At 48.3% G+C, this 22,424-nt stretch overlaps 1 protein-coding gene across 4 annotated transcripts; it reads right to left on the bottom strand.

The window, feature by feature from the left end:
- Positions 1–9,979: 9,979 nt before the first annotated feature.
- DKKL1 (dickkopf like acrosomal protein 1) lies at positions 9,980–22,124 on the bottom strand. 4 transcript variants are annotated; one of them, XM_025366640.1, is made up of 5 exons: positions 22,010–22,124; positions 20,482–20,654; positions 19,242–19,382; positions 19,006–19,098; positions 9,980–10,378 (listed from the first exon to the last, which is right to left on the bottom strand). In XM_025366640.1, the coding sequence occupies exons 2-5, from the start codon at positions 20,632–20,634 to the stop codon at positions 10,067–10,069; spliced, it is 699 nt and encodes a 232-aa protein (XP_025222425.1). In that variant the 5' UTR covers positions 20,635–20,654; positions 22,010–22,124; the 3' UTR covers positions 9,980–10,066. The 4 variants fall into 4 exon arrangements, with proteins under 4 accessions (XP_025222425.1, XP_025222423.1, XP_025222424.1 ...); XM_025366638.1 differs by lacking the exon at positions 22,010–22,124 and adding an exon at positions 21,215–21,613; XM_025366639.1 differs by lacking the exon at positions 22,010–22,124 and adding an exon at positions 21,308–21,492.
- Between the last annotated feature and the right edge of the window lie 300 nt (positions 22,125–22,424).

The raw sequence follows: 22,424 nt of genomic DNA, 5'->3' as shown, positions 1-22,424 counted from the left end.
CTTTAGCAATTATCAACATTCTGCCTTTTTTTTTTTTGGAAACAGGGTCTCTCTCTGTTACCCAGGCTGGAGTACAGTGGCGCATTCTTGACTGACTGCAACCTCCATCTCCCAGGCTCAAGCGATCCTCCCACCTTGGATCTGTGAGTTGATGTCTTTCATCAATTTTGTAAAATTCTTGCCCAGTAGTTCGTTAGTATTGCTTCCTCCTCATTGTTTTTTTCCTCTCTTCTAGGACTCTAATATGTATTTCTTAGACCTTTTAACCATGATCTGTATGTCTCATATGTTTTTAATGTATTTTCTACCCTATTTCTGTGTAATTTAATCTAGATATTTTCTATTGATCTGTTTTCCAGTGTGTCTAACCTGCTGTGGGACTAATCTACTGAATTTTTATTTTAATTAATTTATTTTTAAGTTCTAGAATTTATATTGGATTCTTCCCCCCTCCTTAGATTCCAGTTCTCTGATGAAATTATCCATCTTTTCATCTATTTTTGGGGAACATATTAATTATAGTTATTTGAAAGCCTATATCTGGGAACTCTAATATCTGGATCACCTTTGGGTACATACTTCTAGTGTATATTTTTTCTCTTGGTTTTCTGTCATTTGGTCTTATTTCCTGGCAAGACTGGTAATTTTTAAATTAAAATACAAAAATTAGATGGTATTATCTTCCCTTGGAAATAATTTAATTTTCTTGGCTGGGCGTGATGGTTCATACCTGTAATCCCAGCACTTTGGGAGGCCGAGACGGGTTGATCACAAGGTCAGGAGTTCAAGGCCAGCCTTGTTAATATGGTGAAACCCCATCTACCGGGTTCAAGCGACTTTCATGCCTCAGCCTCCCGACTAGCTGGGATTACAGGTGCCCGCCACTGTGCCTGACTGATTTTTGTATTTTTAGTAGAGATGGGGTTTCACCATGTTGGCCAGACTGGTCTTGAACTCCTGACCTCAGGTGATCCGCCTGCCTCAGCCTCCCAAAGTGTTGGGATTACAGGTGTGAACCATCACACCTGGCTTGTATTCAGCTTTTATAGTTTTTAGTGGGGAGTTAGTCAGCTACTAGCTACTCCATCCATAGTGGCAAGCAAAAGTTTGGGATAATCTTTTTGATGAGTAAATACATATATGTTACTTCCTTAATTGTAACACTTAGCTTACTTCCCATTTTAAATAGAATAACATAAAAACTCCTCACTGTGCCCCAAAGACCATGCATGATCTGCTCTCTTGTACCCTACATCTACTTTTGTGATCTTATTCCCTATTTATCTCCATCAATAACTGCTCTGTCCAGCTTGGCCTCTTTGTTTTTGATCAAGCCAAGCCATTTCCAACCTCAGGACCTTTGCACTTGCTGTTCCCTCAGCCTGAAAGTCTCTTTCTCCAGATTTACCATGGACGGGATTTGCTCCATTACCCCAGTTCAGTCTCTGTGTATGTATCAGAGAGACTACCCTATCTAAGATGAGCTCAGTCCCCTTGGAGTTTCCTTTCTGCCTCATGTTGCTTTATTCTTCACAGCATTTGCCATTGCTTGATAGACATTTATTGTTTCTCTCCCCCACCAAATCTCATGAGGCTGGGGCATTGTTTTATTCACTGCTTAATCCCCACTGCTTAGAATAGTGTCAGGGGTCTGGGCACATTTGTTCATGCCTATAATCCCAGGACTTTGGGAAGCTGAGGCAGGCAGATCGCTTGAGCCCAGGAGCTCGAGACCAGTCTGGGCAACATGGAGAAACCCCATTTCTACAAAAAAAAAAAAATTACAAAAATTAGCCGGGCGTGGTGGCATATGCCTGTGGTCCCAGCTACTCAGGAGGCTGGGGTGGGAGGATCACCTGAGCCCAGGAGGCAGAGGTTGCAGTGAGCTCAGATCACGCCACTGCACTCCAGCCTGGGCGACAAAGTGAGACTCCATCCCCTGCCCCCCCCAAAAAAAAAATAAACCCCAAAGTCTTATGAATTAACACTTTTTTTCCAGTCAAAAAATCAGGATAATATCAGGGAATACCAGACCTGGTAACTGAGTAGATGCTGGGGGTCTCACCCAAGTGTGTGAAGCCACTGGGAGGAAGACGCTGAAATAGTCTGAGATGTAGTGGTTGTGGGTGGGTTCATGAGATTTTCTTGGGGGAAGCAAGGCCCAGGAGAGAGTGGCCCATCCCCATCCTCTGTTGCTTTCTTTCTCTCTAATTGGGCTAATGCCCAGTTAAGTCTTCAAAGATCTTGAGCACTGAGAGGCTTTCAGGCCCCCTCCTCTATAACATAATAATGTAAAGTGGAGACCAGCTGCTAGTAAAGCACTAAATGCAAAAGGTAAAACTATAAAGTTAGTAAAAGAAAACGTAGGAATGTATTAATGACTTCTTTTAGGGATCTCAGAAGGATGAATCATAAGTCAAAAAAATTAATTTGATTATACCAGTATTAAGGGTTTCTATTCATCAAGGATCCCAAGGGCCAAGATCATGAGAGATGAGATGATGGCCCAGCGGAAGATACTTGCAGTATCTAAAATTGAGCAGAGGCTGGGCATGGTGGCCTACACCTGTAATCCCAGCACTTTGGGAGGCCAAGGCAGGCAGATCACCTGAGGTCAGGAGTTTGAGACTGGCCTGGCCAACAGATTTTGCATTTTGTAGCCGGATGTGGTGGCGCATGCCTATAATCCCAACTACTTGGGAAGCTGAGGCAGGAGATTCACTTAAACCTGGGAGGTGGAGGTTGTGGTGAGCTGAGATCATGCCACTACACTCCAGCCTGGGCGACAGAGTGAGACTCCATCTCTATTAAAAAAAAAAAAAAAATTAAATTGACAAGGGATTAAAAGGTAGGTGATTGAAGGAACTCCTACAAATAAAAAAGAAAAGGGTAACAACCCCATCAGAAAAAAATGACCAAGAATTTACAGAAAAGCAGGCAATTTACAGAAGGGGAAATCCAAAAAACTAACAAATATGTGATAAGGAGCTCAAAAGATTAGTAACCAGAAACGTTCCAATCAAAGCAACAGGAAACTACCCTTTTTAGATTGGCAGACCTCAACAAGCTGAATAATGCTTTATCATTTAGGGTTTGATTAGAGAAGCAGATCCATTGTGACTTATACAGTTGATCCTTGAACAATCAAGTTTGAACTGCAAGGGTCCACTTACACATTATTCAAAAAATATATTGAGGCCAGGTGTGGTGGCTCATGCCTGTAATCCCAGCACTTTGGGAGGCCAAGACAGGAGGATCGCTTGAGCCTAGGAGTTTGAAACCACCCTGGGTAACATATGGAGACCCTGTCTCTACAAAAAAGTTTTAAAAAAGAAACAATTAGGGCTGGACGTGGTGGCTCATACCTGTAATCCCAGCACTTTGGGAGGCCAAGGTAGGCAGATCATTTGATGTCGGGAGTTTGAGACCAGCCTGACCAACTTGGTGAAACCTCATCTCTACTAAAAATATAAAAAAAATTAGCCAGGTGTGGCTGGGCGCAGTGGCTCACACCTGTAACCCCAGCTCTTTGGGAGGCCAAGGTAGGAGGATCACCTGAGGTCAGGAGTTCGAGGTCAGCCTGGCCAACATGATAAAACCCCATCTCTACTAAAAATACAATAATTGGCCAGGGATGGTGGCGGGCACCTGTAATCCCAGCTACTCGGGAGGCTGAGGCAGGAGAATTGCTTGAACCAGGGAGGCGGAGGTTGCAGTGAGCTAAGATTGTGCCATTGCACTCCAGCCTGGGTGACAGAGCAAGAGTCTGTCACAAACAAACAAAAAGTTAGTGTATCAAAACTTATGTATACAAACACAGACTATACATGGCACCTTTAAAAGTCGAGAGAAATGTAAACAAACATAAAGATGCAGTATTAAATCATAACTGCATAAAATTCACTGCAGTAAGACTGTACTGCGGTAGTATTTTTGCAGCAACTTTCCATTGCTATTGCAGTGGGCTCAAGTGCTGTGGGTATCTGCTCAAAATGCTGTGTGATGCTAATCATCTTCCAGTGAGCAGTTTGTCTCTTTCCTAAATCGTACATTGCAGTAAAGTGATCTCTTGAGATTATCACATATTTTTCACTGTGTTTAGTGCAATATGGTAAACCTTGAGGAACACCATGGGACCCACATGAAGTGCCACTAATGATGCTGGAAGTGCTCCCAAGAAGCAGAGAAAAGTTACAACATACCAGAAAAAGTTGACTTGCTTGATGTACAAATTGTAGTCTGTAGCTGTAGTTGCCCACCATTTCAGACACACAATTCATCTTATCAACAGAAGGCATAAACTTAGGGTTACCCTAGGTACAGTACACTAGTGTAAATGCAATTTATCTTCCTTACAATTTTTTGTTTTGTTTTGTTTTGTTTTTGAGATGGAGTTTCGCTCTTGTTGCCCAGGCTGGAGTGCAGTGGCATGATTTCGGCTCACTGCACCCTCCACCTCCCAGGTTCAAATGATTCTCCTACCTCAGCCTCCCACATGGCTGGGATTACAGGCATGCGCCACCACGCCCAGCTAACTTTTGTATTTTTAGTAGAGATGGGGTTTCACCATGTTGGTCAGGCTGGTCTCAAAGTCCTGACCTCAGGTGGTCCTCCCGCCTCGGCCTCCAGAAGTGCTGGGGTTACAGGCGTGAGCCACCGTGCCCGGCGATTTTATTTTTTTTTTAACCCTCTCCTAACTTCCTCTGATTTCCTTAGTAACATTTTCTTTTCTGTAGCTCACTTTATTGTTTGCATATAGTATATAATACATATAACACAGTGAGGCATGGTGGCTCACGCCTGTAATCCCAGAACTTTGGGAGGCCAAGGTGGGCTGATCGCTTGAGCCTAGGAATTGGAGACACCCCTGGGCAACATGGTGAAACCCTCCTCTCTACTAAAAACACAAAAATTAGCCAGGTGTGGTTGTGAGAGCTTTACCTGTGGTCCTGGCTACCTGGGAGGCTGAGGAGGGGGGATTGCTTGAACCAGGGAGGTCGAGGCTGGAGTGAGCTATGATCGTGCCACTGCACTCCACCCTGGGTGACAGGGCAAGATCCTGTATCAAAAAAAAAAAAAAAAATCCCAGAAAACATATATCATAAAAAATATGTGTTCATCTAGTGTTTATGTAAAGCTTCTGGTCAATAGCACGCTATTAGTCATTAAGGTTTTGGGGAGTCAAAATTGATCTTCAGATTTTTTTCTTCGCAGGGGGTTAGTCCCCTAAACCCTGAGTTGTTCAGGGTAAACTGTTTAATAGAATTGTTAATTAACTAATTGCTTTAACAGCTTTATTGAGTCATCATTCACACACCACATAGTTTACCCATTTAAAGTGTATAATTCAGTGGTTTTCAGTATACTCACAGAGTTCTACAATCATCACAATTAATTTTAGAACATTTTCACCACTCCGAAACAAAGCCCCACATCTCTTAGCCATTATCCTTAACTCAACCTTCCTTTCCCTGAAGCCCCACATAACCATGAATCTGCTTTCTGTCTCTGTAGATTTGCCTTGCTAAATAAACTTTATAGGAAGCCATTGGTTTGGACTGAGCTCCTGCACTAGGCCCAAGAGACCAGCGGAGTCACTCATGCTACAGTTCCATGTCAGCAAGCTGAAACTAAATTATCTGACCTCTGAGAATTTAGAGGAGACAGGAGAGAGAGAAATTACAGCCACATCTTCTAGCTAGCATGATAAGGAAGTCCCCTCTGTTTTAACCTTTACAAGTAAAGTAACTTTGTTTGTTTGTTTGTTTGTTTGTTTATTTATTTATTTATTTATTTTTTGAGACGGAGTCTCGCTCTGTCGCCCAGGCTGGAGTGCAGTGGCCGGATCTCAGCTCACTGCAAGCTCCGCCTCCCGGGTTCACGCCATTCTCCTGCCTCAGCCTCCCGAGTAGCTGGGACTACAGGCGCCCACCACATCGCCCGGCTAGTTTTTTGTATTTTTTTTAGTAGAGACGGGGTTTCACCGTGTTAGCCAGGATGGTCTCGATCTCCTGACCTCGTGATCTGCCCGTCTCGGCCTCCCAAAGTGCTGGGATTACAGGCTTGAGCCACCGCGCCCGGCCTGTTTGTTTGTTTTTTGAGACGGAGTCTTGCTCTGTTGCCCAGGCTGGAGTGTAATGGCGTGATCTTGGCTCACTGCAACCTCTGCCTCCTGGGTTCAAGCAATTCTTCTGCCTCAGCCTCCTGGGTAGCTGGGATTACAGGCACCCACCGCCATGCCCGGCTAATTTTTTGTATTTTTAGTAGAGACGTGGTTTCACTGTGTTGGCCAGGCTGGTCTGGAACACCTGACCTCAGATGATCCACCCACCTTAGCCTTCTAAAGTGCTGGGGTACAGGCATGAGCCTCCACACCTGGCCACAAGTAAAATAACTTTGAAATAATCAATTGTCAAGCCTGTAATCCCAGCACTTTGGGAGGCCGAGACGGGTGGATCACGAGGTCAGGAGATCAAGACCATCCTGGCGAACACGGTGAAACCCCGTCTCTACTAAAAAATACAAAAAACTAGCCGGGCGAGATGGCGGGCGCCTGTAGTCCCAGCTACTCGGGAGGCTGAGGCAGGAGAATGGCGTGAACCCGGGAGGCGGAGCTTGCAGTGAGCTGAGATCTGGCCACTGCACTCCAGCCTGGGCGGCAGAGCGAGACTCCGTCTCAAAAAAAAAAAAAAAAAAAAAAAAAAGAAATAATCAATTGGGGCTGGGCACGGTGTTTCACACCTGTAATCCCAGTACTTTGGGAGGCTGAGGCGGGCGGATCACGAGGTCAGGAGATGGAGACCATCCTGGCTAACATGGTGAAACTCTGTCTCTACTAAAAATACAAAAAATTAGCTGGGCATGGTGGTGGGTGCCTATGGTCCCAGCTACTCAGGAGGCTGAGGCAGGAGAATCGCTTGAACCCAGGAGGCAGAGGTTGCAGTGAGCTGAGATCGCACCACTGCACTCCAGCCTGGGCGACAGAGCGAGACTCCATCTCAAAGGGAAAAAAAAAGAAAAGAGGTATTCAAAACGAATCTGAAAGGATAGTTTGATGACAGATAATTGTTCTGTAATAAAAAATTTAAAAAAAAAAATGAAAAACGTAATCCCTGGCCGGGCACAGTAGTTCACGCCTGTAATCCCAGCACTTTGGGAGGCTGAGGTGGGTGGATCACTTGAGGTCAGGAGTTCGAGACCAGCCTGGCCAACATGGTGAAACCCTGTCTCTACTAAAAATACAAAAATTAGCTGGGTGTGGCAGCAGGAGCCTTTAATCCCAGCTACTCAGGAGGCTGAGGCAGGAGAATCACTTGAACCCGGGAGGTATAGATTGCAGTGAGCCGAGATCGTAAACCACCCTTCTCTGCTCGGCTCATGGGAACACTCATTCTACTTTACAGAATGAGGTACTGCCCTATTCTAGAATTGCAAATAAAAGCCAATGTGGGCCGGATGCAGTGGCTCACGCCTTTCATCCCAGCACTTGGGGAGGCCAAGGTGGGTGGATCATGAGGTTAGGAGTTTGAGAACAGCCTGGCCAATATGGTGAAACCCTGTCTCTACTAAAAAATACAAAAATTAGCCGGGCATGATAGTGTGTGCCTGTACTGTAGTCCCAGCTACTTGGGAGGCTGAGACAGAAGAATCTCTTGAACCTGAAAGGCGGAGATCACGCCACTGCACTTCATCCAGCCTGGGTGACAGAGCAAGACTCTGTCTCAAAAACAAAACAAAACAAAACAACACAATGTGAGGATACAGTGAGAAAGCAGCCATCCTCAACCCAAGGAGAGAGGCCTTAGAAGCAGCCAAACTTGGCCGGGCGTGGTAGCTCATGCCTGTAATCCCAGCACTTTGAGAGGATGAGGCAGGCAGATCACCTGAGGTTGGGAGTTTGAGACTAGCCTGGCCAACATGGTAAAACCCCATCTCTACTAAAAATACAAGAATTAGCTGGGTGTGGTGGTGAGCACCTGTAGTCCGAGCTACTTGGGAGGCTGAGGCATGAGAATCACTTGAACTTGGGTGGCGGCGGTGATCGTAGTGAGTTGAGATCATGTCACTGCACTCCAGCCTGGGCGACAGAGCAAGACTCTGTTTCAAAAAAAAAAAAAAAAAAAAAAGGGCTGGGCGCGGTGGCTCAAGCCTGTAATCCCAGCACTTTGGGAGGCCGAGACGGATGGATCACGAGGTCAGGAGATCGAGACCCTCCTGGCTAACATGGTGAAACCCCGTCTCTACTAAAAAAAATACAAAAAACTAGCCGGGCGTGGTGGCGGGCGCCTGTAGTCCCAGCTACTCAGGAGGCTGAGAGAGGAGAATGGCATAAACCCAGGAGGCGGAGCTTGCAGTGAGCTGAGATCCGGCCACTGCACTCCAGCCTGGGCGACAGAGCGAGACTCCATCTCAAAAAAAAAAAAAAAAAAGTTGACTTGCATTCATTGTACTCACTGTTGGGTTCCTGAGTGTGTGAGTCTATGGGGTGATCCAGCGCTCAGCTTGGGCCTCAAGGGAGAGAGTACATGCCATGTCCGGGTCCTAGATGGGACTCAGCACTGGGGAGGATCAGATCAGCCTTCTTGATGGGTCATGACGGAGGATTCTCAGAGGGGACAGGAAATGCTCTGGGGAAGGGCAAAGTGGACAGACCACCAAAGGCAAGCTCTGTGAGCTTCCAAGTTTGGACAAGGCATCAGGCCTGGAAGTGAGGGAGTTTGGGGTGGTGAGCAGGGAGGGTCAGATAGAGGGACAAAGAGAGAAATAGCAAGTTGGAGGTAGAGTCCTTCCATTGGGGTGAGTCAGGGAATGAGAAGATGAAGACTAGGATAGGCGGGTGTGGACACAACAGAGTCGAGGCTGGAGATGACATGGGAAGGACCTGAGTGGGGCTGGATAGTGGTCCCCCAAAGATGGTCACCCTCTAATTCCTGGAACCTGTAAGTATGCTGTCCAGGAAGGTCCAGTCCAATCACATGAGCCCTTCAAAGCAGAGGACTGTCTCAGCCAGAAGAGGAAGGTATACCAGAGATGGGACACAAGGGGAAGTCAGAGTCCCGCCATGACACTGGGCTGTGGCTCTGGGATGTCAGGTGCACCTGCAGTAACCGGAGAGAGGCCTCTTGGAGCTAAGGGTTGGTGGCCCCCAGCTGACAGCCAGTGAGAACATGGGGACCTCAGTCCCACAAACCCAGAATTCGATTCTGCTGAAAATCTGAATGAGCTTGAAAGAAGCTTCTTCCCAGAGCCTCCCAGTGAGAGCTTGGGTGGCTGACACCCTGTGAAACCCAGAGGTGAGGGCCGGTGGAGCCATCCTGGATTTCTGACCAGGATGATACGTGAAATAATGCATTTGTGTTGTTTTACGTTTCCAAGTTTGTGCCCATTTGTTATGGCAGTAACAGTACAGGGGCCACGTAAACAGACAGGACTGGAGTGAAAGAGTTGGGGGCCAGGCACAGTGGCTCAAGCCTGTAATCCCAACACTTTGAGAGGCCGAGGTGAAGGGATCACTTGAGCCCAGGAGTTCAAGACGAGCCTGAGCAACATAGGGAGATCCCTACGTTAAATAATACAACAATTAGCTGGGCATGGTAGCGCATGCCTGTGGTCCCAGCTACTGAGAGAGGTTGAGGTGGGAGGATCGCCTGAGCCTGGGAGGTCGAGGCTACAGTGAGCTGTGATTGTGCCACTGCACTCCAGCCTGGGTAACAGAGTGAGACCCTGTTTCCAAAAAAAAAAAAAAAAAAAAAAGCTAAGAGTTGGGAGTGCATACAGGGCTGGAGGTGACAGGGTTGGGTGCTGAGTGGACAGATGGAGCTATAGAGCATAGACAATGCCTGAATGAGAAAATCAAGCCTGGTAGACTTAGGCAAGAGCTAGCACAGCCAGCTGTCATGCTCAGAGCTGGGACTGGGGGCCCTTGCCATGGTCTAGTTGGCAGGGGCTTGGGGATAAATGCCGAAAGGAGATGGTGGTGTTAGATGTAAGAAAGAAATTTATTTCCATATGGTGCTTGGGGCGGGGTCTGATGGGGGTACAGGCAGGTGCTCCCCGGTCCCCACCCCTACACCTGCCGGGAGGGCCTGAGGATGTACAGTAAGTGGGTCTTTCGGGGGGACAGCCTGGAGTGGGAGGAGCTCTCGGTCCCCTCTTCTAGGACATCCTCGTGGGTCCCCTTGCGGAGTCCATCCCGGATGGCCTGCAGGCGGTGTCGCTTCTCGCTGAGCCAGTGGCCGCCCTCCAGGGCATCCTGGTGGGACCTCCGCCGTGGCAGCTTAATGATCCAGAAGGCCACCCGGGGATGGAGTTCTGCATGGAAGCTGTCCATGGCCTTCTGGTTGGGTACCAGGGCCTCCTTCTCCTCCATCCTGGGTACCTGGGGAGGAAGAACAAGGAGACCCTCTCATACTCCAAATAGCACCCCAGGATGGTCAGTCCCCACTAACCTATTCAGCCCACTTTGCAGATGACAGGATGCTTTGTGGGTTCAAAAGCCCTGTTTGAGGTTTACAAAGCACTTGGGTTTACACTTAAGGATTACAAATACTCTGAGGTTTGTAGAATGCTTTGGGATTGGAAAATTTGTTTGAAGGCTTTCAAAAGGGAGGTAATGGAGTACTTCAGGGATTATAATGCCTGTTGGGATTATAGAGCACTTTAGGATTAAATCCTCTCTGAGGTTTAGAGGGTAGCAGTTTGAAATGTACAAAGCACTTTGGGACTAAAAGCTCTTGGGTTTACTGAAGACTCATGACCATAAATGCAATATGTGATCCTTCATTGATCATGAATCAAAAGCTTTCAAGGACAGCTTTGAGTCGAGGGAGAAAGTTTGAATATGGACTGAGTGTCTATTGGGTCCTTGCAATTCAAAGGGTGGGCTGCTGTTGTTAGGTATGCAAATTAATAGGTCCCACCCCACCCAGACCTGCTGAGTCAGTCTGCCTTTTAGTAAGATGAGGTCTGAGAAGCCCTGCAGGAGATTGTTAGGTGTTAAATTGTTTCCTTCTGGCCAGACACTGTGGCTGGTGGTTCATGCCTGTAATCCCAGCACTTTGCGAGGCTGAGGTGGGCAGATCACTTGAGGTCAGGAGTTTGAGACCATCCTGGCTAACATGACGAAATCCTATCTCTACTAAAAATATGAAAATGAGCTGGGTATGGTGGCACGCTCCTGTAATCCCAGCTACTCGGGAGGCTAAGGCAGGAGAATCACTTGAACCTGGGAGGCAAAGGCTGTAGTGAGTCAAGATCGTGCCATTGCACTCCAGCCTGGGCAACAGAGCAAGATCCAGAAACCATATTCTTTCCTCCCCAGATTCATATTTTGAAATCCTAACCTCTAATACATCAGAATGTGGCCTTATTTAGAACTAGGGTCATTGCAGATATAATTGGTGAAGATGAGGTCATTAGGTTGGGCCCTAATCCAACATGACTGGTGTTCTTTTTTTCTTTTTTTTTTTTTGAGATGGAGTCTCGCTGTGTAGCCCAGGCTGGAGTGCAGTGGCACGATCTCAGCTCACTGCAGCCTCCGCCTCCTGGGTTCAGGCAGTTCTCCCACCACAGCCTCCAGAATAGCTGGGATAACAGGGGCATGCCACCATGCCAGCTAATTTTTGCATTTTTAGTAGAGATGGGATTTCCCATGTTGGCCAGGTTGGTCTCGACCTCCTGACCTCAGGTAATCCGCCCGCCAAGCCTCCCAAAGTGCTGGGATTTCAGGTGTGAGCCATTGTGCCTGGCCTGTGACTGGTGTTGTTATGCTAAGGGAAAATTCGGACACAAATGCACACAGGGAGTACAGAAGATGGAGACAAAGGCAGAGATCAGGATGATGCTTTCATAACCAAAGAACACCAAAGGTGGCCAGCAAAGCACCAGATTGTCCCTCACAGCCTCAGAAGGAACCAGCCCTGCTGACATCCTGATCTTGAATATCCAGCCTCCAGAATAGTGAGACCATCAATTTCTGTTTGAGCCACCCAGTTTGTGGTACTTTGTTACAGTAGCCCTAGCAAAGTAATACCACAGTAACAGTTGGATAGGCCAGACATGGTGGCTTATGCCTGTAATCACAGCACTTTGGTAGGCTGAGGCGGGTGGATCACTTGAGGTCAGGAGTTTGACACCAGCCTGGGCAATATGTTGAAATCCCATCTCTACTAAAAATACAAAAATTAGCCAGGTTTGGTGGTGTGTGCCTGTAATCCCAACTATTCAGAGGCTGAGGTGGGAGAATCTCTTGAATTTGGGAGGTGGAGGTTGCAGTGACCTGAGATTGTACCACTGCACTCCAGTCTGGGTGACAGAGTGAGACTCCACCTCCAAACAAACAAATAAACACCCAAAACAGTTTGATAGCCACATTTTCTTGGGTGTGAACATGGTACTGCGGGGCAGGTGCATTGGCTCACGCCTGTAATCCCAGCACTTTGGGATGCCGAGATGGGTGGATCATCTGAGGTTGAGAGTTTGAGAACAGCCTGGCCAACATGGCAAAACCCCGTCTCTACTAAAAATACAAAAATTAGCCAGGAGCGGTAGCACACACCTTTAATCCCAGGTACTCAGGAGGCTAAGGCAGGAGAATCGCTTGACCCCAGGAGATGGAGGTTGTGGTGAGCCGAGATTGTGCCTGGGTAACAGAGTGAAACTTGGCCTCAGAAAAACAAAAAGAAAAAAACAAAATGGTAGTGTGGTCTTGTGGGAGAATGTATCAGTCTCAGGAGTGTCTGCTGAAGTATTAATGGGTGAAGTGTCATGATGTCAGCCGTTTACTGTCATATGATTCAGAAATAAAAAAAAAATAAAAATAGATAAAATGTTAAGAAGCCACAATCTAGGCCGGGGGTTCTCAACCGAAGTTTGGAGAGATTTTTGGGTGTTACAACTGGTGCAGGTGAGGAGGCTACTTCTCTTTTTTTTTGGAGACAGAGCCTCGCACTGTCACCTGGCTGGAGTGTAATGGTACAATCTCGGCTTACCGCAACCTCGGCCTCCCCCGTTCAAGCAATTCTTCTGCCTCAGCCTCTCGAGTAGCTGGGATTACAGGCGCCTGCCACCACGCCCAGCTAACTTTTTGTATTTGTATTTTTTATTTTTTTGAGACAGCGTTTCACTCTTGTTGCCCAGACTGGAGTGCAATGGCACAATCCCCTCTCACTGCAACCTCTGCCTCCCAGGTTCAAGCATTTCTCCTACCTCAGCCTGCCAAGTAGCTGGGGTTAGAGTTGCCTGCTACCACGCCCTGCTAATTTTTTGTATTTTTGTAGAGACAGGGTTTCACCATGTTGGCCAGGCTGGTCTCGACTTCCTGACCTCAGGTGATCCACCTGCCTTGGCCTGCCAAAGTGCTAGGATTACAGGTGTGAGCCACCATACCCAGCCTATTTATTTACTTATTTTTTTGAGACAGAGTTTCGCTCTTGTTGCCCAGGTTGGAGTGCAATGGTGCTATCTTCACTCACTGTGACCTCCACCTCCTGGGTTCAAATGATTCTCCTGCTTCATCCTTCCGAGTAGCTGGGATTACAGGCACGCGCCGCCATACCTGGCTAATTTTGTATTTTTAGTAGAGACAGGGTTTCTCCATGTTGGTCAGGCTCGTCTCAAACTCCTGCCCTTAGGTGATCTGCCCGCCTCGGCCTCCCAAAGTGCTGGAATTATAGGCATGAGCCACCGCTCCTGGCCATATTTGTTTTTTTTTTTTTTTTTTTTTTTGAGATGGAGTCTCGCTTTGTCGCCCAGGCTGGAGTGCAGTAGCGCGATCTCGGTTCACTGCAAGCTCTGCCTCCCAGGTTCACGCCATTCTCCTGCCTCAGCCTCTTGCGTAGCTGGGACTACAGGTGCCCGCCACCAAGCCTGGCTAATTTCTTTTGTATTTTTAGTAGAGACGGAATTTCACTGTGTTAGCCAGGATGGTCTCAAACTCTTGACCTCATGATCTGCCTGCCTCAACCACCCAAACTGCTGGGATTACAGGTATGAGCCACCTCGCCTGGCCCCATATTTTGTATTTTTAGTAGAGATGGGGTTTCACTGTGTTAGCCAAGCTGGTCTTGAACTCCTGACCTAATGATCCCCCTGTCTCTGCCTCTCAAAGTGCTGGGACTACGGGTGTAAGCCACCGTGCCCAGCAGGAGGCAACTTCTCTCTAGTGGGTATAGAGCCCAGGGATATTACCAAACATCCAACAGTGCACAGGGCAGCTCCTACAACAAAGATTATCCAGCTTCACGTGCCAATGATGCCAACCTTGAGAAATTTTGGTTTATGGAAAAGAGACTATAGGGATATTTATTGTACTTTTTTTTTTTTTTTAAAGACACATGCACATGTATGTTTATTGCAGCACTATGCACAATAGCAAAGACTTGGAACCAACCTAAATCTCCATCAGTGATAGACTGGATAAAGAAAATGTGGCACATATATACCATGGAATACTACTTGGCCACAGAAAAGAATGAGTTCATGTCCTTTGCAGGGACATGGATGAAACTGGAAACCATCATTCTCAACAAACCAACACAAGAGTAGAAAACCAAACACTGCATGTTCTCACACACAAGTGGGAACTGAACAATAAGAACACATGGACACAGGAAGGGGAACATCACACACCAGGGCCTGTTGTGGGTGGGGGGCCAGGGGAGGGATAGCATCAGGAGAAACACCCAATGCAGGTGACAGGCTGATGGGTGCAGCAAAACACCATGGCACATGCACCTGTGCAACAAATCTGCACGTTCTGCACATGCACCCTAGAACCTAAAGTATAATAATTAAAAAAAACCCCATAAAAATACTATGTCTTAATATAACTTACTGTACCACGGATTTGTTAGAAACTAAGGTAAGTCATTAAGAAAATGATACAGGCCAGGCGTGGTGGCTCATGCCTGTAATCCCAGCACTCTGGGAGCCCAAGGCAGGCGGATCACAAGGTCAGGAGATCGAGACCATCCTGGCTAACACAGTGAAACCCCGTCTACTAAAAAAGACAAAAAAATTAGCCGGGTGTGGTGGTGGGCGCCTGAGTCCCAGCTACTTGGGAGGCTGAGGCAGGAGAATGGTGTGAACCCAGGAGGCAGAGCTTGCAGTGAGCTGAGATCACGCCACTGCACTCCAGCCTGGGCAACAGAGCGAGACTCCGTCTCAATAAAAAAAAAATTCTCTTGCCTGTAATCCTAGCACTTTGGGAGGCCAAGGTGGGCGGATCACCCAAGGTCAGGAGTTCAAGACCAGCCTGGCCAACATGGCAAAACATCTTCTCTACTAAAAATACAAAAAGCAAACAAACAAAAGACACATTAGCTGGATGTTGTAGTGCGTGCCTGTTATCCTTGCTCCTTGGGAGGTTGGGGCAGGAGAATTGCTTGAATCTGTGTTAGAATTAAAATGCTTATTTCTTGGTGTCGCAAGGAAAAATCAGCGTTCAGACAAAAAGTTTTCTCAGCAAGGCAATTTTACTTTCTGCAGAAAGGGTGCTGCCCATCAGCAATCCTGCCGCAAGAGCACAATGAACAAAGAAAGGCAGGAATATTTGTCCCTTATGTGTTGGGTCCTTACTGCTATGTCCTGTCTCCATTGGTTGGAGCTGGATCTCACAGTCTAAGCTAAACCCAATTGGCTAACAACTTAAAAAACTTTCTTAAATAAGTAAAGGCAATGGAGAACAAAGGAACAGAGGAAGTTGCTTGTGAAAAGACTTAGAGAAGTAATAACATTTCCTAATGAGGAAGGGGCATAAGCTGTGAGCCGGGACATGCTTGAGCATGTCGAGACCAAATATCTTGGTTAAAGTACAAGGTCACAGGCTGGGCGCAGTGGCTTACACCTGTAATCCCAGCACTGTGGGAGGCCGAGGCGGGCAGATCACGAGGTCAGGAGATCGAGACCATCCTGGCTAACAAGGTGAAACCCCGTCTCTACTAAAAATACAAAAAAAAAAATTAGCCTGGCATGGTGGCGGATGCCTGTAGTCCCAGCTACTAGGGAGACTGAGGCAGAATGGTGTGAACCTGGGAGGCGGAGCTTGCAGTGAGCCAAGATGGCGCCACTGCACTCCAGCCTGGGGACAGAGCAAGACTCCGTCTCAAAAAAAAAAAAAAAAAAAGTACAAGGACACAGAATGTACTTATTTCCTTATATCTAACAACTACATAAGATACAGTTTAAGAAAGCATTATTAACACAAAGCAAAGGGGCTTAAAAAAGTTAGTTTTAAAAAAAAACTATTATCTCTAACACTTATGATTTATTATTTAATAAAAAAAAAACTTTACAGAGAAACTTTTTCCTTTCCACAACCTGGAAAGTGGAGGTTGCTGTGAGCCAAGATGGCACCACTACATTCCAGCCTGGGTGACACAGGGTGACTCGTTTCCAAAATAATAAAATATGTTTAAAAAAAAAAAAACTTTTCTGTAGGCTTGAAATTTTATTGATTGATTGATTGATTGAGACAGAATCTCACTCTGTTGCCCAGGCTAGAGTGCAGTGGCATGATCTGGGCCCACTTTAGCCTCAACCTCCTGGTCTCAAGCAATCCTCCCACCTCAGGCTCCTGGGTAGCTGGAACCACAGCACGCACCACCACACCTGGCTGCTTTTTTGATTTTTTTTTTTTTTTTTTTTTTGGAGACAGAGTCTTACTCCGTCCCCCAGGCTGGAGTGCAGTGGCATGATCTTGGCTCACTGCAACCTCTGCCTCCCGGGTTCAAGAAATGCTTCTGCTTCAGCCTTCAGAGTAGCTGGGACTACAGGTGCAGGCCACCATGCCCGGCTAATTTTTCGTATTTTAGTAGAGACAGGGTTTCACTGTGTTGCCCAGGCTGTTCTCGAACTCCTGAGCTCAGGCAATCTGCTTGCCTCAGCTTCCCAAAGTGCTAGGATTACAGGCATGAGCCAGACTGCCTGGCCTACTTTTTAACTTTTTTTGTAGAGATGAGGACTTGCTGTATTGCCCAGGGTGATCTCAAACTCCTGGGCTCAAGTCATCCTTCTGCCTCAGCCTCCCAGAGTTCTGGGATTACAGGTGTAAGCCACTGCGCCTGGCCTGAAATTTTTAAAATAAAATTTTAAATAAACATTTTAAAAATGAAGATACTGCATGGGTGTACATGGGTATCATATGGATTTATCAAGCTCTTTGGGTTTCTTAAAACTTTTCAGGATTAAAAATACCCTGATTTTGCAAAGCACTTCATGATTACAATCACTTGTAGAAGTTTACCAAAGGTGGCTGGGCATGGTGGCTCACACTTGTAATCCCAGCACCTTGGGAGGCTGACGCAGTTGGATCACCTGAGGTCAGGAGTTTGAGACCAGCCTGGCCAACATGATGAAACCCTGTCTCTCTAAAAATAGAAAAATTAGGCGTGGTGGCAGGTGCCTGTAATCCCAGCTACACAGGAGGCTGAGGCAGGAGAATCGCTTGAACCCGGGAGGTGGAGGTTGTAGTGAGCCAAGATCGCACCATTGCACTCCAGCCTGGGGAACAAGAGTGAGACTTCAAGAAAAAAAGAAAAGTTTACCAAAGGCGAAATACACAAAGCATTTAGCATTCATAAAGCTCTTCAGTATTAAAAATGACATATTGGGCCAGGTGCAGTGACTCATGCCTGTAATCACAGAACTTTGGGAGGCTGAGGCAGGAAGATCACCTGAGGTCAGGAGTTCAAGACCAGCCTGGTCAACATGGTGAAACCCCGTCTACACTAAAAATACAAAAATTAGCCAGACGCGGTGGTGTGTACCTGTAGTTCCAGCTACTTGGGAGGCTAAGTCTGGAGAATCACTTGAACCTCAGTGGCAGAGGTTACAGTGAGCTGAGATTGTGCCATTGCACTCTAGCCTGGGTGACAGGGTGAAACTCCATCTCAAAAAAAAAAAAAATCACATTTTGGGCTGGGTGTGGTGGCTCATGCCTGTAATCCTAGCACTTTGGGAGGCAGAGGTGGGCGGATTGCCTGAGCTCAGGAGTTTGAGACCAGCCTGGGAAACATGGTGAAACCCCGTCTCTACTAAAAATACAAAAATTAGCTGGGTGTGGTGGTCTGTGCCTGTAGTCGCAGCTATTCAGGAGGCTAAGGTGCGAGGATCATTTTAATCTGGGAGGTGGAGGTTGCGGTGAGCTGAGATTGTGCCACTGCACTCCAGCATGGGTGACACAGCAAGACTCCATTCTCAAAAAGCAAAACAAAACAACAAAAAACATTTTGGAGTTTATAACGGAGACGTTTACCAACTACTTTGGGACAGATTGAAAAATACTCTGAAGTTTGCAGAGCACTTACTTTGAGACAAAAACACACTTTGGGGTGTATGAGGGTGAAGCTTTCCAAGCACTTAGAATTAAAAACCCTTCTTGGTTTATAAGACATTTTGGTGCTCATAGAAACACTTTGATTGACTATTATGTAGTTAAAAAAAAAAAAAAAGAAAACCACTTTGACACTCACAAAGCCCTCTACAGTCTACCAAACCCTTGGGGATGTACTCTGAGGTCGAAAAATCTCATTTCTGACAGTTGGATTGCCCAACTTGAGAGACGGCAAAACAGGCTCAGAAGGAGGAAGCTCCACACGGAGGAGTAGGAGGGTCAGTTCTTCTTGTCCTCCTAAACGACAGAAAATGTTAGGGCCTCACCAGGCATGGTGGCTCATGCCTGTAATCCCAGCACTTTGGAAGGCCAAGGTGGGCAGATCACTTGAGGTCAGGAGTTCGAGACCAGCCTGACCAATGTGCAGAAACCCTATGTCTACTAAAAAAAAATACTAAAAATTAGCCAGACGTGGTGGCGGGCGCCTGTAATTCCAGCTACTAGGGAGCTTGAGGCAGGAGAATTACTTGAACTCGGGAGGCGGAGGTTGCAGTGAGCTGAGATCGCGCCACTGCACTCCAGCCTGGGCAACAGAGTGAGACTCTGCTTTAAAAAAGAAAAAAAAAAAAGAAAATGTTTGGGCCTGACACTTTGACGGCGGGGCATGTCCTAACCTTCAAGTCACCCTTGAAGCTCCCCTCTGCTGGTTGGATGGATGCCACCATATTCTCGGAGATCAGCACCTCTCCTGTCTTGTTGTCGGTCATCTGTGAGGATCCAATGAGAGAGTGAGAGCAAACCTGCTTTTCTCCTCTGCCCTCCTTCCCTCCCAACAGATACTGCAGCATGAGGGATGGAGGGATGGAGGGATCCCATGGGGACTCCAGGAAGGGCTTCCCTGCATAGGCACCTTGTCGATCTGGAGGTGGCTGGAGAGGGTGTTGTTCCCCAGCTGGTGCTCCTGGTTCTCCTCTTTGTGGTAGTTCCTAGGGAGGCCCCGGAAGTCCATGGGGGCAGAGAAGAAACTCTCTATGCCCCGAAGCAGGTTACCCTGGGGCCGGAGGAGGGACTGGTGAGCTGCTGGACCTCACATCTCCCCAGTACAGCCCCTTCTGCAGCCCTGCTAGGATGCTCCCGAGTCCTGGCCCCAAGTCCCTCCCATCCCCTTTACTTTTTGCCCTCTGATACTTAGGGCCTAACCTCTGGCCTCCATCTCCCATCAATTCTGTCTCTATTCTCAGTCCCATTGCCTTACTATCCCTGTTCCTCTTCTGTCCCCATCCCCCTCTCCTCCTGTGTCTTTCCCCAGTCTCTTGTCTCTGTCCCATCTCCCTCTCTCTTTGCCTGTTACCTTTCCTCTCTTATTTATGCACGTATATCTTTCTTTATTTAGAGACAGGGTCTCCCTGTTATGTCATCCAGGCTAGAGTGCAGTGGTGCGATCATGGCTTACTGCAGCCTCGACCTCCTGGGCTCAAGGGATCCTTCTGCCTTAGCCTTCCAAGCAACTGGGATTACAGGCGCATGCACCTGCAACTATTTTTCATATTTTTTTGTACAGATGAGGGTCTCACTATGTTGCCCAGACTGGTCTCCAACTACTGGGCTCAAATGATCCTCCTGCCTCAGCCTCCCAAAGTGCTGCGATTATAGCCTGGGCCCAGCCCCTTCCCTCTTCCTATCTCTTGGTCTCCCTGTTGCCCTCTCTCTCTGTCCCTTTGACTCTCATCCTGCCTGTCCCCCTGCCTGGCCCCGAACCATCTCCCACTCTGCGTCCCTGAACCTCTTCTCAGTACTTCTTTTTTTTTTTTTTTTTTTTTTTTTTTTTTTTTTTTTGAGACGGAGTCTCGCTCTGCCGCCCAGGCTGGAGTGCAGTGGCCGGATCTCAGCTCACTGCAAGCTCCGCCTCCCGGGTTTACGCCATTCTCCTGCCTCAGCCTCCCGAGTAGCTGGGACTACAGGCGCCCGCCACTTCGCCCAGCTAGTTTTTTGTATTTTTTAGTAGAGACGGGGTTTCACCGTGTTAGCCAGGATGGTCTCGATCTCCTGACCTTGTGATCCGCCCGTCTCGGCCTCCCAAAGTGCTGGGATTACAGGCTTGAGCCACCGCGCCCGGCCACTTCTTTCCCCATCCCTCCGCTATCACTTACTTTCAGGAAAAGTCGGCTGAAGCCTTGGAGTAGGCTCTGGAGGCCTGTAAGACCCAAGGAGCTCTCTTGGGCATCAGCATCGTGGATAGGGGCTGCAGTGGAGGGGGTCACCAGGGCAGAGAGGAGCAGCAGCAGGACCAGCCGATGCCGCATTGTGGGGGCAGACGGGGAGGCTGTGGCAAGGGTCGGGGTCAGAGCCCCGCGCAGTGGCCACGCCCCCACCCAAGACGCCCCTCTCCAGCACCTTGCCCAGGCCGCCTCCCCAGTTCAGGCAACTCTCACACCGCGCTCATTTCCCCCACTGCTTCTTTCTTCTACTCCCACACCCTCCACCTTGCCAGGCCCCCTCTTCTCCCAGGTCCGGCTCTTCTGGGTTCTGTCTCATATACTTTTTTTTTTGAGACCAAGACTCTGTCGTCCAGGCTGGAGTACAGTGGCACAATCACGGCTCACTGCAGCCTCGACCTCCCCGGGCTCAGGTGATTCTCCCATCTCAGCCCCCCGAAGTAGCTGGGACCACAGGCGCGCACAACCACGCCCGGCTAATTTTTGTATTTTTTGTAGAGACGGGGTTTCGACACATTGCCCAGGCTGGTCTCGAATTCCTTAAGTGATCCGACCACCTGGGCCTCCCAAAGTGTTGGGATTACAGGCGTAAGCCACAGCACCCGGCCTCATCCAATGGTCTTTTCCTCACTTTCGCCCACATTCACGACCAGATCTCAATCCTCACCTTCTCCCATACCCCGCCCCTTCTTCTGGGCTCCGTCTTTATGCTAGACCACAGCCCGGTCACCGGACTCCCGGATTCTGGCCGCCCACGGACTGTTAAACCCGAACAGTTATGGTCTCGAGCCCAGGTCTGGTCCAGAGCGTTGGTTGCGCTACGCGAGCCGTAGCCACGCCCCTATTGTCTGACCACGCTCCAAACTTGCCGGCCTCACCCAGGAGCCCCGGCCTCTATTCCATGACCACGCCCTTGGTGACAGAGCCACGCCCCATCCTTCGTTCACCACACCTCTTAAGCCAGAGCCGTGAGTTCATTCCCTGGCCACGCCCACGCCGCCAGACCACGCCCCTGTCAGTTGACCTCAGTCCTGGAGACCAAGTCCTGGAGGTGTTCTCTGCGGCCTTCGTTTCGGAGTCCCTCCCTATCTCAGATGGCCACGCCTCTGCACTGGGCTGAAAGCCACGCCTCTGCACTGGGCCACTCCCCTGCGTCCCAGATCTTGCCCTCAGCACCCCGAGTTCCAGTCCTAGGCTCCTCTTACTGGAGACACCGGAGTACAAGCAGCCCTTTTAATTCTCACTCTAATTGTGTATCTGTCTCGGAACCTTTTCTCCGTGTCCCTTCTGGTTTTCCCGCTCCAGTTCCACTAAAAAGTCGCGTTCTCTCCGGAAACCCTAAATCCAGCCGTATATTTCATCTGCCAAGGAACCCGGAATCAAACTTCCCTTTTCCATGAGGACCTCAGGTCCGGACTCCAGCCCCCTCTAGTCCCGTAATTTTGAACACCCAGCCCTTCACTCTTAAGAGACCGGGCCCTAAGTCATCTTCTCTCAGGCACCAAAGCGCTCTTCCCTGTCCTGGGACAGCCGCCAGCCGTCTCCAGTCCACTAGAGCCTGTAGATGAGGAATCTGCACCTACGTGGGCCTCCAATAAACTCCCGGTGGTCCTACCCTCAACTCTTAACTCTTCACAAGGAAACCATGTTGTCATAGGAATCAGTCAAAACTCATCCCCAGACCCCAATCCTCAAAACAACAACAACAACACACACACAAAAACCCTTAGGGCCGAACAGTAAAGATTCTTTGTATTCGTATCACTTCCACACCCCCAATACGCAAACACTAGAGGGTAGCCGGGATTCCAGGTGCCCAGCCCCGTCCCCTCTCAGACCTAGGAGCCCGTATCTCCAGCCCCTTACTCTCCCAGATC

The sequence above is a fragment of the Theropithecus gelada genome, chromosome 19 (genome assembly GCF_003255815.1).
Source record: "Theropithecus gelada isolate Dixy chromosome 19, Tgel_1.0, whole genome shotgun sequence".
Classification (NCBI taxonomy): Eukaryota; Metazoa; Chordata; class Mammalia; order Primates; family Cercopithecidae; genus Theropithecus; species Theropithecus gelada.
The sequence above is the reverse complement of the archived record's forward strand: the minus strand, read 5'-3'. Positions and strand labels throughout refer to the sequence as shown.

Bases quoted from the DNA above. Each gene is read 5' to 3' on its own strand.
- DKKL1 (XM_025366638.1), bottom strand. The intron at 19,383-20,481 runs GTAAGTGATAGC...CTCCGGCCCCAG, and splicing joins TCAGCCGACTTTTCCTGAAA to GGTAACCTGCTTCGGGGCAT. The intron at 10,379-19,005 runs GTTAGGACATGC...CTTCCTCCCCAG, and splicing joins GCTTCAAGGGTGACTTGAAG to GTACCCAGGATGGAGGAGAA.